A 17,844-nucleotide genomic window follows, 5' to 3' on the forward strand; every position below is an offset into this window, starting at 1 on the left:
CGCTAATTTATAGAAAAGTTTGGTCATTCTTCTTTTCCTTAAGGTTGGTTATCTTATTATGGGAGTGGCTTTAAAACTAGTTGCAGTCGAGTTAGTGGAATCATGACTAGAAAGTAAAAGTTTATATTAAAAAAAAGGACTAGAGTAAGTTTTCTTATAAATTAGCAGTACCTATCTTCTCAAAAAAGAAAAGAAAAAAGAAAAGCAGTAGCTTGGTGTGAATGCGCAGGTTAATAATGAAAATTGATATTTAAAAAAAGAAAAATTTTCCCAAATATAAAAATCGAAATTGAACAATAAGATAGCTAATAAAAGAAAAATATCTTAAGTTTTATGATGAAAGTAATCGTGTAAGACCTAATTTTGTCAAACTAACAATTATGGTAGATTACTAAGATTAATTAAACTTCTATTTAAATTTTCTAACGTTCGTAATAGAATTTTAATTGAAAAATAATTTAATTTTTTTTTTTTGAAACTTTGATAATTGAGTTTCTCCTGTAGTAGAATTAATTTAACATTTTTGATGTAATAAGACCCCCCTTTGCCAAGAAATTAGAAAAGAGCCCTAAAGTTCTCCATTACATAAACGAAAGGTCCTAAACCTGTACAAAAATGTCTCATAAAACATAGAATAATAATTGAAAAAAAAAATATAGATATATTTTGCATGCATTCCCCCACTTCCAAGGACTTTATAATATTGAGCCAATAAAAATTCAACCAAATTGAAATCCTAAACTATTTCATTAAAAATAAAAGGAAGTCATGAGTGTGCCAAATAATATCAATTAGTTCACAAGAAAATTAAGAGGATTAACTATTATGAATTGTAAAAGATTTGCTATAAAACGTAAATATGAAAATTAACTAGAACTAATTTTGTATCTCAAAAAAAAAAATAATGGTTTTATATAAAAAAATTAATATAGAAAGTTGTATGAAGAATATTTAATTTATATGTAAATATTTCTATTAAAAAAAATTGATATTTGAATATTAAAAAATCTAGTTAAATTTATCACCTTAGATTTCAAAAAAATGTTGAGTCGAGCTTGATTTATAGTATGTTGAGAATTTTTTTAAGTCCTTACAAATTTTATTTAAATGTGAAAAATAAAGTGACAAAACATAAAGAAATAAAGAAATAAAATTATTTAGAAGAGAGAGAATACATCCATTTTTTAAGAAGAATCTACATCCACCTGATGCAACAAATTAAATTTTTTATTACATAATATACGAAATATTATAATTTCATGTCCATGGTCAACATATTTTTCATATAATTCCAAATGAAGGGGAAACAGTCTTTTCTTTTCAATACTTGGGTTTTAAAATATTAATACATAGCCTATATATATCTCTTTGCCTTCATATGCAACGCCACCTTTAGAGAACAGTTGGCGTTTGTTATATTACAGCAAATAATGGAGTGGTTGCACTTCTTACGTACTTGATAAAACTTTCAAAAAGAAGAATCTGCCATGAGTTTTCATCATCATTTCCCTTAACTCGCATAGGGCCTTGTTGAATTTCTCTACCGAACAATAACATCAACATGGGCAGTGAAATTTTCCATGAATTCAAGAGGCAAGCTTCCTATTTCTTCACGGAGAAGATTAAAACTGCCCGATTGGTTCTGACGGATGTTACACCTGCAGAATTGTAAGCTTTTTATAGTTGATCATTTTGATTCATTACTTTTTCTTTTGAGTTCATATTTGTTTTTGATACGGTTTTCTGTTGGGATTTGTAGAATGACAGAAGAAGCTACAAAAGGAAATACAGGGCCACCAGACATACGTACCATGGGAGTGATATCTCGGGCTGCCTTTGAAGTTGATGATTATTGGAGAATTGTGGAGATTCTACACAAGAGGTCTCTTAAGTTTCTCAATGTTTGATTTGATTGACACTTTCTTTTTCATTAGAATTATGGCTGATAATTTTTTTTTTTTTTTCCTTTTCTTTTGTTGCAAATTCAGGTTTTTTAAATTTGACAGAACGAATTGGCGAGATTTTTACAAGGCTCTAATTCTATTGGAACACCTTCTAACCCATGGACCACGGAGAGTTGCTGAGGAGTTTCAGTGTGATAAAGATGTTATTAAGGAGATTGGAAACTTTCAGTATATCGACGAGAGAGGGTTGGCATGCATATATAGATTTCTTTATTTGAGTATAAACTTCATGGATTAAGATATTCCAGAGTATTTTAGATAACCCTATTATTGATTTTCTAAAATTCTATCCATCCATCTTTAAACTAGTGAATTAAAATTTTTTTCGACATCATTTTGACTATTACTAATTTAGTATCTATTGAAAATATTGATGACATAATAAATCTAATCCACTCATCAAAATGGATGTATGAGATTTTAGAAATTCCAGTCAATGTTTTAATAAGCTTCTCTATTTTTCACACGAAGCAGATTCAACTGGGGATTGAAGGTTAAAGACTCATCTGAGAGGGTATTGAAGCTTCTTGAAAGTGAGACACTTCTCAAGGAAGAGAGGGCTAGAGCTCGAAAGCTAACACATGGGATTGAAGGGTTTGGGAGCTTCAGTCAGCGGTCCTCTTCAAAAGATGCAATCATGAAAGACTCATCTTTTCAAAGATTTGGGAGATCTAATTCTCACTGTAATGAAGATCAAAATCCCGAAAATGAGTCATTGGTCTCAAGCGAAAGTCTCATCAAGCAAGGGGACTAGACAGCACAGCAAACTCATGAGGGTATCAACTCAGTGCTCAAGAGACAGAAAATGAATCAGACCCCTGGGTTGGGAGATCTAATTCTTACTGTAATGCGATCATCAAAATCCCGAAAATGAGTCATTGATCTCAAGCAAAGCCTCATAAAGCAAGGGACTAGAACAGCACAGCAAACTCGAGGGTATTAAATTAGTGCCCAAGAGCCAGAAAATGAAACAGACCCATGGGTTTCCCAAGGAGTTAGGCTTCGGATAAATGTCCAAAGCAACAGTCTATTTGCTTGATTGGGAGCCGTAGAAGGTCACACTAGTTAAGGTGGTCTATATACTCTATAGTCTATATTCCCTATGTTAAGCAGTTGCTCTAATTTTACCAAAAAAAAAAAAAAAAAAAAAGTTGCTCTTAGAATACCCAGTTGTCTTTTTGAATTTTGATGCTTGGTGAGAATATGTACCCACGCTAAACTAAGGTGTTCCCNAAGACTCATCTTTTCAAAGATTTGGGAGATCTAATTCTCACTGTAATGAAGATCAAAATCCCGAAAATGAGTCATTGGTCTCAAGCGAAAGTCTCATCAAGCAAGGGACTAGAACAGCACACGCAAACTCATGAGGGTATCAACTCAGTGCTCGAAGGAGCAGAAAATGAATCAGACCCTGGGTTGGGAGATCTAATTCTTACTGTAAGACGATCATCAAAAATCCCGAAAATGAGTCATTGATCTCAAGCAAAAGCCTCATAAAGCAAGGGACTAGAACAGACAGCACAAACTCTGAGGGTATTAAATTAGTGCCCAAGAGCCAGAAAATGAAACAGACCCATGGGTTTCCCAAGGAGTTAGGCTTCGGATAAATGTCCAAAGCAACAGTCTATTTGCTTGATTGGGAGCCGTAGAAGGTCCACTAGTTAAGGTGGTCTATATACTCTATAGTCTATATTCCCTATGTTAAGCAGTTGCTCTAATTTTACCTAAAAAAAAAAAAAAAAAAAAAAAAAACGTTGCTCTTAGAATACCCAGTGTCTTTTTGAATTTTGATGCTTGGTGAGAATATGTACCCACGCTAAACTAAGGTGTTCCCAAAAACGTCCTGAAGGTTTCAAGCTTGTTACTTTGTTAGCTAAACGTTGGGTAGTATCATAAACAAATGTCTTTTTTTTTTTTTTTTTTCAAAAAATAAATAGTAATTATGTGAAGATATTCTATACAAAATTAAAACCGTATGCAATAAGAAGAATCAAAATTTGAAAGAAAGAAAGATCAAGGTTCGAAAAAGAGGAATTATTGAATCTTGTGTTATTGATCAAACTGATTCAGGTAGTATAAAACTCAAGAAATAGTGCAGTTACCACTAACCAGATACAAAATAAATTACTAAGCAGACAGCTCAACTATTACGCCATTTAGACAATGACTAATGTCCCCAAAGAGAAGAAAGCCGATACTCTATCTATGTCTTATAGTATTGCTAATAAAAAAAGTAAAGCCTCTCACTTAGAATTTTTGTTAAAAAAAATAAATCTTCTATTGGCCGATAAAATGCTTTGTTTTTTTTCTTACTAGGTAAAACTTTTAATTAAGGCCCATAACTTTAATAAAAATAAATTATTTTTGAAATATTGTACTATTTTTGAATGTTCAACATTCTATTAAATTTGTTTTACCATGTTTACCATGGTAAAAATTCTCAATTTCCCAAAAAAAGTTATTCTTCTTTTCTCTCTTTAACAAAATTAAAATTAGAATTAATAGTTCTCGGGACAAATTAACTATTGAAATCCATTGTTCAATAATTGAAATTCAGCATTGCCAAGAGAGATAATGACCATCTAAAATATGATGGTATATATATGATGAGGTTGTTATTACAATTCTTTCACCTATCTTTACATGTGTTGTTTCTTTTCTCTCTTTATGTATATGCTTCTTATATATTGGGCCAAAATGGGCAAATGTCCCTTTCACACAAAAAATCCAGCAAAATGCCATTTTTCTTAAACTAATTAGGGAAATGCCCTTATTTTGAAACTCAATTTTTTAAAAATTGAGTTTCAATTTTAAACTCGATTTTTGAATAATCGAGTTATAGCAAACTTAAAAATTAAAAAAAAAAAAAAATTAAGTACTCGAGCTCATAGAACTCAAGCTACTTGAAAAAATGCAAGTGGAACTCGAGTTCCATGAACTCGAGTACTTCACATCCAAAAAAAAAAAAAAAAAAAATCCTAAGTCAACGTTTGCTATAACTCGATGTTTCAAAAATCGAGTTTTACATTAGAACTTGATTTTTAGAAAATTGACTTTCAAAACAGGGGCATTTTCCTAGTTAGTTTCAGACATGAAGCATTTTACTGGATTTTTTTTTTGTGTGAAATGGGCATTTGTCCATTTTGGCCTATATATTGTATGCAATATTTTATTTCTATTTTACACTAAGATGTCGTGATGAGTTTTGTTTAAAGTATTTCAGAAATACAGGTTGTCAAAATCTTCTTGCTATGAACTCTCTTCTTGCAAAGTTTTTCAAGAGTTTGTGTTATGATAGATTTTATTGTATTCAACAAGTGAGTATGAGTTGAGTGATTTATGATTTCTCTCATATGTTCATTTGTTTGTTGTGGCTTTATCACGGATTGCCAAAGGAGGAGATTGTTAGGACATATGTGAATCAATTTTAGGAACATATGTTAATATAGAATTGGCTAATCTTTTGACAAAACATACTTTATTTGTAATTGGATAGATTTAAGATGTGTTTAATGCTACAAGGAATAAGGTTTCAAGATCAAGTGTTAAAACCATGAAAGTTTGTCCAAGAAACAAGTAAAGAAGTGTTGGATTTTAAAGCTCGACAGTTAGCTTGACAGCTAGTATCTATTGAAGTTTAAAAAGCTGTTTTCAGCCCGATACTTGACAGCTGCTCAATAGATAAGGCATCTATCGAGGTTTATGAAATTCAGTTTTTCAAAGCTGATTTCACTCCAATCAGTGAATAGATGTTTGGACTTTCTTTTCTCACAACCCTAAACATATATAATGATTGTTTAAATGACTGTCACAGCTGATGCAACTTAATGCAAAAGTTTTTCACAAGCATATTGTGAACCGGAGACATATGCCCTAGTTCATATTTTTATTCAAGAAACTGCTATATTTGTACACCGTAGGGTTTTATAACCAAGGAGTTTCGTGATCTTTATCGTGTTAATGAACTAAATAACTTTGTAGCTAACATCTTTCTCAAGTTAGTGAGTAAGTCACATACTGGGATTCGCATATTGAATTGGTTAGTCACGTACTAGAGTTGTGCGTTAAAATGAGAGATTGTTACTGCAGAACAAATCTAATTGGGTATTGGGGTAAGGGTTCAACTGTAGGTTGGTATAAGGTACTGAGATTTCTTTACTTGTAATCGCTTGTTGTGATAATAGTGAATTCTCGGGAGTGGTGATCTTAAAATCACCCGGTGTGCTATTGCGGTGTAGGTTTTTTCAATTCGTAAATAAATCACCGTATTAATTTATTTTCAGTTGCATTTTAACTTGGTGATTTGTTTGTGCTACCATGCTTATTGCATGCAAATTGAATTAATTAATTAACTTAGTTAATTAATTGATTAATTCATCACAAGCGGTCAATACATTCTTGGCCTATCATACTAAGTTCCCACAAGAAAAATATTCAAACACTAGAGGTGGATACACCAAGTCGTCCATTTTGTGACAATAAAAAGCAGACTACTACATGTTCATTTAATGAGATTATGAGAATCGAAATGCAGGTTAAAGAATTTGGTAGCAGTTAACTGTGTTACATTACTTTAATAGGAGCATAATGAATAATTAGTGGTGTTCTATACTCTATATTCCCCATGTTTTACATTTTGGAAAAAAATGGGATGCTTAATGAATAGTTATTTGCTTACAAAGGTTTTCCAAAGTTTCAGAGTTATCAAACTTTAATAAAAGCATTATATCATTAGGTATGCTTAATGACTGCTATAAAAACAAACAAATATCATTTTGCTATTATTTTTTAGTAGTTATGCTTAGCCAGTTAACCTCACACCCAAGGTTGTCAAAATCGGGATCCTACGTAGGATCGTGGAAGGTAGGTAGGATCGTGGATCGTAGGATCGGATCGTGAATCGTAAGATCCTACCTATTTTTAGATTTTAAGCAAAAAAAACATATTAATAGTGACTTTGTATGTTATATAATCACTTAAAATATGAATCCATCCATTAAAAAAAAAATTGCATAATAAAATGTAATTTGCACACACTACATTGTTCTTATGTCATTCTATCGAAACAAAATATATTTAACTTTTGACATAATGTATCTAAAAAGTTTAGTACATGTTTAATTAGCAACTAAGTACCAAAATATTATCTACACATATGGAAAATACAAGGTTGTCAAAATCGGGATCCTACGTAGGATCGTGGAAGGTAGGTAGGATCGTGGATCGTAGGATCGGATCGTGAATCGTAAGATCCTACCTATTTTTAGATTTTAAGCAAAAAAAACATATTAATAGTGACTTTGTATGTTATATAATCACTTAAAATATGAATCCATCCATTAAAAAAAAAATTGCATAATAAAATGTAATTTGCACACACTACATTGTTCTTATGTCATTCTATCGAAACAAAATATATTTAACTTTTGACATAATGTATCTAAAAAGTTTAGTACATGTTTAATTAGCAACTAAGTACCAAAATATTATCTACACATATGGAAAATGTTTTCCAAATTCTAAGTTCCAAATCCAAAATAAGTTAGGCTTTGTCAAAATCATATACACAACACAACAATCTGGAATCAAGCTATCAAAGTACAAATAAATGATAAACTACTAACTACCAAAACAAATTACTAGAAAGCTTAAAGGCAGCGTTGGGATAGCTCATGGCAACATCATTGAGAGGCCTAAAGGTGCTGGGTTTTTGACAGAGGATTGAGGAGGCGCCGACCGAGGTGCTAGCACTGAATGTTTCTAAATATTTTAGGTTTTGTTTTTTAAAACATTAAACTTAAGAAAGCTCACCATTGAGAGGGCTGAAAGGGGCTGGGTTTTTGACAGAGCACTGTGGAGGCACGGGACAGAGGTGCTAGTCTGATGGAGCTTAGTGTTTCTAAAATATTTAGGTTTTGAAAACGTTTAACTTAATACTAAAGGTTTTTTTGAGATTTAATGTTAAGATAGGGGTAAATTTGGTTCAATTTATTATTGGGTTTTCATGGGCTTGTGATACTGGACTTACCCAAATGACCCAAATGAAGCCCACTTAAAAAAAAGAAAAAAAAAAAAGAGAAGGAAGCCAAATGGTAGGATCGGTAGGATCCCATACGATCCTACGATCCTATGCGATCCTACACGATCCTACCTACGATCCTAACATTTTTGCAATCCTGCTACGATTTTAATCTTTTTGGTGAGGTGGGATCGTAAAATCGTGCGATTTTACGATCCGGATCGCGATTTTGACAACCTTGCTCACACCATTTCCATAGCTTCCAATTCCACACATTAAGATTTGGACCCTAAATCCTTTGCTAGTTTGAGCCTATATTTGCTCATATTTTGGCCTACAAACTCGAGCCTCTTATGGATGAGGCCTCCAAAACCAGCTGGGCCTGGGTTTACTTTTTAGTGTTAGTGAGAATGTAAGCACCTTAGAACACCATGGTGTTCCCAAAAATCTACTCAAGGTTTTAGTGTAGTTGGCTACACCGTCTGACTCGGAAGAGAATCTCTCTTTTGTTTATCTGAACAAATTCAAACAATAGGGATTTCATTTTTTATCGAGCAAAACGATGCAAGTAGTTGAAAACTCGAGGAACAAAATAAATTGGCCCTTTGCTACAACGGGCAATTGGTGTTAGAAAATTAAAATGAAAGAATCATTTATCGGACCATTCAAGTATTCCAAAATACCCTCTTGCCCTCATAAAAAAGAAAAAAAGAAAGAAAAAAAAAAAAAGCTGGAATGGAAGAGTCAAAAACTTCTCAAAATATATAATAAATAAGAAATGGACAAATTTTTCAAATTCAACTCCTCGCCTTCCAAAAAACGTCATCACTCCAACATGAGAATAACATAAAATGATAACAAAGCTAGAACAAAGAGTTGCAAGCGCAAGCAGCACTTTGTTCTGAGAAATAAAAACAGAACTTTGTTTCTTCAGAGATCCTATTCTCGAACATTTAGAAGCATTTCCTATGCACAATTGATGGCCCGGATTCATCATACTCTGCCTTTGCGATCCACATCTGCACTCACAAGAGAATCAAAATCCTCTCATCAGTAACCATTCAAAAGGAACTGAACAAGTTGAGATACAAGAATCAAAACATACCTGCTGGAAGGTGCTAAGTGATGCCAAGATAGATCCTCCAATCCAGACACTGTACTTCCTCTCGGGTGGAGCCACCACCTTGATCTTCATACTGCTTGGGGCAAGAGCAGAGATTTCCTTGCTCATTCTATCAAAAAAAAAAAAAAAAAATCCTAAGTCAACGTTCGCTATAACTCGATGTTTCAAAAATCGAGTTTTACATTAGAACTTGATTTTTAGAAAATCGACTTTCAAAACAGGGGCATTTCCCTAATTAGTTTCAGACATGAGGCATCTTACTGGATTTTTTTTGTGTGAAATGGGCATTTGTCCATTTTGGCCTATATATTGTATGCAATCTTTTATTTCTATTTTACACTAAGATGCCGTGATGAGTTTTGTTTAAAGTGTTTCAGAAATACAGGTTGTCAAAGTCTTCTTGCCATGAACTCTCTTCTTGCAGAGTTTTTCAAGAGTTTGTGTTATGATAGATTTTATTGTTTTCAACAAATGAGTATGAGTTAAGTGATTTATGACTTCTCTCATATGTTTATTTGTTTGTTGTGGCTTTATCACGGATTGCCAAAGGAGGAGATTGTTAGGACATATGTGAATCAATGTTAGGAACATATGTTAATATAGAATTGGCTAATCTTTTGACAAAACATACTTTATTTGTAATTGAGTAGATCTAAGATGTGTTTAATGCTACAAGGAATAAGGTTTCAAGATCAAGTGTTAAAACCATGAAAGTTTGTCCAAGAAACAAGTAAAGAAGTGTTGGATTTTAAAGCTCGACAGTTAGCTTGACAGCTAGTATTTATCGAAGTTTAAAAAGTTGTTTTTAGCCCGATGCTTGACAGTTGCTCAATAAATAAGGCATCTATCGAGGTTTATGAAATTCAGTTTTTCAAATCTGATTTCACTCCAATCCGTGAATAGATGTTTGGACTTTCTTTTCTCACAACCCTAAACATATATAATGATTGTTTAAATGGCTGTCATAGCTGATGCAACTTAATGCAAAAGTTTTTCACAAGCATATTGTGAACTGGAGACATATGCCCTAGTTCATATTTTTATTCAAGAAGCTGCTATATTTGTACACCGTAGGGTTTTATAACCAATGAGCTTCGTGATCTTTATCGTGTTAATGAACTAAAGAACTTTGTAGCTAACATCTTTCTCAAGTTAGTGAGTAAGCCACGTACTAGGATTTGCACATCGAATTGGTTAATCACGTACTAGAGCTGTGCGTTAAAATGAGAGATTGTTATTGCAGAACAAATCCAATTGGGTATTGGGGTAAGGGTTCAACTGTAGGTTGGTATAAGGTACTGAGATTTCTTTAATTGTAATCGCTTGTTGTGATAATAGTGAATTTTCGGGAGTGGTGACCTTAAAATCACCCAGTGGGGCTATTGCGGTGTAGGTTTTTCCAATTCGTAAATAAATCACCGTATTAATTTATTTTCTGTAGCATTTTAACTTAGTTGGTGATTTGTTTGTGCTACCATGCTTATTGCATGCAAATTGAAGTAATTAATTAACTTGGTTAATTAATTGATTAATTCATCACAAGCGGTCAATACATTCTTGGCCTATCATACTAAGTTCCCACAATAAAAATATTCAAACACTAGAGGTGGATACACCAAGTCGTCCATTTTGTGACAATAAAAAGCAGACTACTACATGTTCATTTAATGAGATTATGAGAATCGAAATGCAGGTTAAAGAATTTGGTAGCAGTTAACTGTGTTACATTACTTTAATAGGAGCATAATGAATAATTAGTGGTGTTCTATACTCTATATTCCCCATGTTTTACATTTTGGAAAAAAATGGAATGCTTAATGAATAGTTATTTGCTTACAAAGGTTTTCCAAAGTTTCAGAGTTATCAAACTTTAATAAAAAAATGGAATGCTTAATGAATAGTTATTTGCTTACGAGGGTTTTCCAAAGTTTCAGAGTTATCAAACTTTAATAAAGCATTATATCATTAGGTATGCTTAATGACTGCTATAAAAACAAACAAATATCATTTTGCTATTATTTTTTAGTAGTTATGCTTAACCAGTTAACCTCACACCATTTCCATAACTTCCAATTCCACACATTAAGATTTGGACCCTAAATCCTTTGCTAGTTTGAGCCTATCTTTGCTCATATTTTGGCCTACAAACTCGAGCCTCTTATGGATGAGGCCTCCAAAACCAGCTGGGCCTGGGTTTACTTTTTAGTGTTAGTGAGAATGTAAGCACCTTAGAACACCATGGTGTTCCCAAAAATCTACTCAAGGTTTTAGTGTATTTGGCTACACCGTCTGACTCGGAAGAGAATCTCCCTTTTGTTTATCTGAACAAATTCAAACAATAGGGATTTCATTTTTTATCGAGCAAAACGATGCAAGTAGTTGAAAACTCGAGGAACAAAATAAATTGGCCCTTTGCTACAACGGGCAATTGGTGTTAGAAAATTAAAATGAAAGAATCATTTATCGGACCATTCAAGTATTCCAAAATACCCTCTTGCCCTCATAAAAAAGAAAAAAAAAAGCTGGAATGGAAGAGTCAAAAACTTCTGAAAATATATAATAAATAAGAAATGGACAAATTTTTCAAATTCAACTCCTCGCCTTCCAAAAAAAGTCATCACTCCAACATGAGAATAACATAAAATGATAACAAAGCTAGAACAAAGAGTTGCAAGCGCAAGCAGCACTTTGTTCTGAGAAATAAAAACAGAACTTTGTTTCTTCAAAGATCCTATTCTCGAACATTTAGAAGCATTTCCTATGCACAATTGATGGCCCGGATTCATCATACTCTGCCTTTGCGATCCACATCTGCACTCACAAGAGAATCAAAATCCTCTCATCAGTAACCATTCAAAAGGAACTGAACAAGTTGAGATACAAGAATCAAAACATACCTGCTGGAAGGTGCTAAGTGATGCCAAGATAGATCCTCCAATCCAGACACTGTACTTCCTCTCGGGTGGAGCCACCACCTTGATCTTCATACTGCTTGGGGCAAGAGCAGAGATTTCCTTGCTCATTCTATCAGCAATACCTGGGAACATGGTTGAACCACCTGAGAGGACAATGTTTCCATACAGGTCCTTCCTGATATCAACATCACACTTCATGATGGAGTTATATGTGGTCTCATGAATGCCTGCTGCTTCCATTCCAATCATGGATGGTTGGAACAGAACCTCAGGACATCTGAACCGCTCAGCACCAATGGTGATGACCTGTCCATCTGGTAACTCATAGCTCTTCTCAACTGAAGAGCTGGTCTTGGAGGTCTCAATCTCCTGCTCATAGTCAAGCGCAATGTAAGCCAGCTTTTCCTTCATGTCCCTCACAATTTCCCGCTCTGCTGTGGTGGTGAAAGAATACCCACGCTCGGTAAGAATTTTCATCAAGTGATCTGTGAGGTCACGGCCAGCCAGGTCTAGACGAAGAATGGCATGTGGGAGGGCATACCCCTCGTATATGGGAACTGTATGACTGACACCATCACCAGAGTCCAACACAATTCCTGCATGGCAAAGGCAAAATCCATCAACAATGAAGGGGAAGAGATAAATCACAACAATTTCCGGAATTGCCCTTAGGTTGTATGGCATACTAAGTGTAATCACAAACCATGTATGTGATTACATGTTGAGATGCAATAAAACATGCAAAACAAATTAAATTTGGGTATTTAAAGAATGGCATGCCAGTGTCAATGAGATATTCCAATTAAAACCCTTGCAAACAAAATGATTGATCAGTTACTTACCAGTTGTACGACCACTTGCATACAAGGAAAGAACAGCTTGAATGGCTACATACATAGCAGGAGTGTTAAAGGTCTCAAACATGATTTGGGTCATCTTCTCACGATTAGCTTTAGGGTTAAGAGGAGCCTCAGTTAGAAGAACAGGGTGCTCTTCTGGAGCTACACGAAGCTCGTTGTAGAAGGTGTGATGCCAAATCTTTTCCATATCATCCCAGTTGCTCACAATACCATGCTCAATTGGGTATTTGAGAGTTAAAATACCTCTCTTGGACTGAGCTTCGTCACCAACATATGCATCTTTCTGGCCCATTCCAACCATCACACCAGTGTGACGGGGACGGCCTACAATACTAGGGAACACAGCTCGTGGGGCATCATCTCCAGCAAATCCAGCCTAGAACATAATATTACAGTCAATTATCCGAAATTCAATAATTAAAAAAAAGGAGGGAGAAGGCATAAACGTTGAGCAGTACCTCAACTGAACAGTCAATAATAGCTTTGCATATTAAAAACTAAACCAAACGTCATAACACAGATAGGCCTCATCTAATACCTTAACCATTCCTGTCCCATTGTCGCACACGAGTGGCTGAATGTCCTCAGCATCTGCCATCTTGTATTACCTGCTTGATAAACTACAACCAGTCAAAAAAAAAAAAAAAAGCACCCTCTTTGTTATTCAGAACAAGAAGCACATTGCTGGGATTTGCCTTCCTTCTTTTCACCTTATTTCATATCTTTCAGCTAGAATATCATATTGATAAATACACACCATAGATAAGCACCCGGGGTTCTACCATAAGCATGCACATGATTGGTTGATACCATGATTGAAGTACAAAACTCTCTAAAGGGAGTTTAATTGGGAAAAGAAAACATTAACATTTACTACAAACACCCCCCCCCCCCTCGCCCATAGCAATTTTTCTATCAAGATTTCACTAGATTTACATCGTAGCGTGATTCGACATAGCACAGTCACAAACTAATATAATTCTATAGGGAATATCTCCAAAACTACCAAATCAAAAGGACGAAAAGAATGTCAAAACCATAACCATAACCCCATCACTTATTATTAGCAACATTGATAAAAAAAAAATTGCATTTTGGATTATTCTAGACTATCAAGGCAATGACAATTTGAATTTCCCAATAAACGTAACACAACACAGCTCATTACAATAAAAAAAATTCCTACATTATCAACAACAGAATGAATCAAACAGTTTCAGAATAAAACTAAAAAAAGAAAAAAAGAACCACATAACATTCCCCTTCAAAACTCCATAACAAGGAACCAAGAGACACACCCAAATGAAAAAAAGATCAAATAATTGAGATCTGCAAAGCTACCCTTTATTTATTTATGTTAACATACACTTCCCATAGTTTGATAGAATTAGTTTACTTCAATTTTCTTGACTCCTTTTAATTACAACAATGCAACATGCAACCTCCTCCATTTTCGTTTCACAATGTTTTCAAAAAACATATTAAAAAAAAAAAAAAAAAAAAACTAGCCAGCATTATTTCATTTCTTGTTAAACTTTCACAACAATTTTCCTTGTTTCCTCTGCATTTTACACAACAATGAACAACATTTTAGATCCAACACAATTATAAAAAATAACACAATAATAATCACAGAAATTAAATCATACATTGCCAAATTCAAAAAAAAAATAGAGTAAAAAAAAAAAATCGAAAATCGAAATGGCTTAGATCTGAGCGAAAACGAAACAGATCGATAAGAAAGCGAGAGAGAGAGAAGGGAAATTGACCTGTGGGAATGTGATTGGAAGACGAAAGCGATCTAGAGAGAGAGAGACCGAAGAGCTGTGTGATTTGGACAGAGAGAGAGAGGAGAGAGAGAAATATAGTGGGGAGGGGAGGGGTTTGTGAATAGGCGAAATGGGAAAGAAAAGAGAGGAATTAAAAGAGGGAAGAGATGCGGTTTGGACCGTTAGATATTTGGGGTTGGAGGAGTAAGGAGTGGTACAGTCTGGAACTTTTATATCGAAGCGAAGAACGCGTCCATTGGGCTCGCCTTTAAGGCCTTCCTTTTTTTTTCCCTATTTATGGTCTTTTTTTATTATTCATTCATTCCTCTCCGTTTCTTTCTTTCTTTCATTTTTCAATTCAAACAATCAGTCAGTTATTATATATAGTTATATATACTAACTTTCTTCGATTCAAATTTATATAAACAATACTCAATTTATTTTTATTATTATTATGAAGGATTAGAAATTGGTGTGAATTAAACAAAAGTGGACTAAAGACTACAATGGAAATAAAGGGGTTAAATACTAAAAAAATTATATTTAATGGATTGAATTGAAAACATGTTAAAATTAAAAAGGTGTCACTTGTAATTTAAATTTCAGTATAATTAATTGAAAATGATTAATAGATGAGATTTGATTCCTGAGCTCAAGTTTATCATTTAAAAGGAAAAAAAAAATTAAATTCATTATTATTCTTGTGGGGACAATTTTTGCTTCAAGGCCAAGGGCTAGACCATGTTGTAACCTTAGGCAATTTTGTTGTCCCACATAGGAAAGATTTGATTCCTCTTCATGCCATATAAGGGATGACCAATGGTGATAGAGTACCACTAGTCATCCTTTATATGGCATGAAGATGAAGCAAATCTTTCTTATGTGGGGGACAACAAAATTGCCTAAGGTTACAATATGGTTTAGCCCTTGGCCTTGAAGTCCCCACAATTCTCACTTCTTAACAATTAATGTCAATTAAAATACAAAAGAATATTAATTTAAATTATGATTTCTTTCTAATTCTATGGTGAGTGATTTTATTTTTTAATGGTGAAAAATGCTCTAATTCTCATGCTACTCTACTTTTTTCTTTTCTTTTTTCTTTTTTTTATGAGATTGGGGCTCCGCTTAATTTTTTGGCACAAATAAAAATTTCTCTAGAAATAGCCAAAATTAAAGTGTATTTGTACACACCAAAAATAATCTTCTTTTTTTTTTTTTTTAACTCATTGTAGCAAGGCCCATAGCAAAATAAAACTTTTCCCCATACTTTCAATAAATAAGTATTCAGTAAAATGCATCCAAATGTAATGTATATACATTTGACAAATTGATATCTAGAATGAATTCAATGGAATAATGATGATACAAAGTACAAACTGCAAAGTCAAATGTTTTTCATAACTCATTAGTCCGTAGTTAAAAAAAAAAAAAAAAAAAAATAAAACTATGTCCGAAAAGGGGATTTTTTTTTTTTTTTTTTTTCTACCTCAAAAAAAGGTTGGATTGGTACAGTTGGTATATCAGATTTTCTTGGTTAAGTAGGAAAATAATTTGAGTGGATGAAGTTCATAAATCATAAGTCTAAGCTCCAATCTCATTCCAAAAGGAATAATCTTTTTTATGCACATTTTTGAAAACGTTATTTTATGCCATGTATAAAAAAGAAGTCTTTACTACAAATAGTATAACAATAAAAACTTGGATCCTCACATTATGGAGTGGCAACCATGATGGGTTCTACTTCTAGACATTTTCTGTGTTTAATAGAATAACGAGCTTTAAAGAGATTATAATCCAATTGAATACTTCCCTTAAACATAAAATATGCTTTGAAATTGCTTAGGCAACTTCTTCCAACAAAGAATAGTTGTCCGCCACTCCACCACTCCAGCCTTTTATCTCATGGATTTGCCAATCCAAGTCCTTATTAAATCATTACTCATGTAAAAGCTGAAAGGTACAGCCCATTCTTAGTGTAAAGAGCTACACTTTTTTTTGATGAATAAAGAGCCTACACTTTTGGTCTATTGCCAGGACCATTTGAGATCCAATTTTTCTACTTAAAGTTATCTAACATTGTAGAGGAAAATTGAAGCTATAGCAAGGTTCTAAGAGCATTTCCAGCATCAAACAATGCAAAATAGAGAAAAGGTATCACTTTTAGGCATTCAATAAAAAAATAAATCCACAGTTAAAAATATATAAATTTGCAAAGTTACTACAGTAATTGTGTAAATTTACATTGACACTATTCACTTTGCATAGAGTTTTTTTTTTTTTTTTTAATTTTTTTTCTTTACATATTCCAAGGTTGAAGGATGAGAGTGGATAGTGGTTATTGTGTGTGAAAAAAAAGAAACAATTAAAAAAATCAAGAAAATTTGATATTTTAATGTAATGTAAAATAAATAATTTGATGTGAGTATTTTGAAAAATAAATACATAAAATAAAAAAAATAAGTTCTTATACTAAAATAAACGAATTTTTTTTATGAGTTAATGTGAATGCTCTAAGTTTGCTTTTGTTTGCCTTCTTTCTAGCAAATGAATTATAAACTTAGAAGCTCCTCTTACCTAACAAATTGTACCTAAATGTTGTCCATCCTCTTAATTCTGATCTCACTAGGAGTACCTTAGCTATTCAATCGGAAAGGTGGGTTGTCAGTTGTCGCTATGCCATAAATATAGCAGTCAACTCTAGGCTCTGTATAGATTGTCATCGTCAAACGGTTAGTTCTAATTGTTTTAGTTGCCAACGACCACTTTGTTTCATTGCTCCATTTGTCCACAAAATTGGGAACATTTTTAAAGTCATGGCATCCCATAACAGCTTTCTTTTGAAATATAGACCACAGAAATTACAGTTTGATGTCTAAATGATTATCAGCCATCATTATATTCAATGCCACTTCCTAACAAGAAATGGTGGATTGAATGGTCTGACCAAACTGTAACAAAATGTTAAAATTCTCCAAATCTTGCTTTGTGTAAGAGCCATGATTTTCTAATACTTTCATATCTAGAGGTCATTGAAAAAAAGCCCAATGAAATATAAAAAATAGTCAAGAAGCCAATCTGATAAAAAGCTAGATCACCAACATTAACTGTATTTATTCCCAAATAACATGACAAATGAGAGGAAACATAATTCTTTTGTGTTGAAGGGGGGGGGGGGGGGGGGGGGGGGGGGG

At 33.4% G+C, this 17,844-nt stretch overlaps 2 protein-coding genes and 1 long non-coding RNA gene across 3 annotated transcripts; 1 reads left to right on the plus strand and 2 right to left on the minus strand.

Annotated features, from left to right (window-relative positions):
• The first annotated feature begins 1,280 nt into the window (after positions 1 to 1,280).
• On the plus strand, positions 1,281 to 2,718 carry LOC112027659 (ENTH domain-containing protein C794.11c). The gene is made up of 4 exons (XM_024060310.2): positions 1,281 to 1,668; positions 1,760 to 1,882; positions 1,989 to 2,150; positions 2,439 to 2,718. Exons 1-4 carry the CDS (start codon positions 1,562 to 1,564, stop codon positions 2,716 to 2,718), a joined length of 672 nt encoding a protein of 223 aa, XP_023916078.2. The 5' UTR covers positions 1,281 to 1,561.
• A 6,003-nt stretch (positions 2,719 to 8,721) lies between these two features.
• On the minus strand, positions 8,722 to 9,216 carry LOC136071456 (uncharacterized). The gene is made up of 2 exons (XR_010632751.1): positions 9,089 to 9,216; positions 8,722 to 9,002 (listed from the first exon to the last, which is right to left on the minus strand). It is a non-coding gene; the product is annotated as an uncharacterized LOC136071456 (long non-coding RNA).
• A 2,420-nt stretch (positions 9,217 to 11,636) lies between these two features.
• LOC112027658 (actin) lies at positions 11,637 to 14,825 on the minus strand. Its single transcript, XM_065782777.1, has 5 exons — positions 14,651 to 14,825; positions 13,420 to 13,489; positions 12,864 to 13,257; positions 12,004 to 12,617; positions 11,637 to 11,917 (listed from the first exon to the last, which is right to left on the minus strand). Exons 2-5 carry the CDS (start codon positions 13,477 to 13,479, stop codon positions 11,852 to 11,854), a joined length of 1,134 nt encoding a protein of 377 aa, XP_065638849.1. The 5' UTR covers positions 13,480 to 13,489; positions 14,651 to 14,825; the 3' UTR covers positions 11,637 to 11,851.
• Positions 14,826 to 17,844: the final 3,019 nt, after the last annotated feature.

Source organism: Quercus suber, unplaced genomic scaffold, assembly GCF_002906115.3.
Source record: "Quercus suber isolate HL8 unplaced genomic scaffold, Cork oak 2.0 scaffold_16, whole genome shotgun sequence".
NCBI lineage: Eukaryota > Viridiplantae > Streptophyta > Magnoliopsida > Fagales > Fagaceae > Quercus > Quercus suber.

Bases quoted from the DNA above. Each gene is read 5' to 3' on its own strand.
- LOC112027659 (XM_024060310.2), top strand. From the start codon at position 1,562: ATGGGCAGTGAAATTTTCCATGAATTCAAGAGGCAAGCTTCCTATTTC. The intron at 1,669-1,759 runs GTAAGCTTTTTA...TGGGATTTGTAG, and splicing joins GATGTTACACCTGCAGAATT to AATGACAGAAGAAGCTACAA. The intron at 2,151-2,438 runs GTTGGCATGCAT...CACACGAAGCAG, and splicing joins CAGTATATCGACGAGAGAGG to ATTCAACTGGGGATTGAAGG.
- LOC112027658 (XM_065782777.1), bottom strand. From the start codon at position 13,479: ATGGCAGATGCTGAGGACATTCAGCCACTCGTGTGCGACAATGGGACA. The intron at 13,258-13,419 runs GTATTAGATGAG...ATTATGTTCTAG, and splicing joins ATGGGACAGGAATGGTTAAG to GCTGGATTTGCTGGAGATGA. The intron at 12,618-12,863 runs GTAAGTAACTGA...TTTGCCATGCAG, and splicing joins TGCAAGTGGTCGTACAACTG to GAATTGTGTTGGACTCTGGT.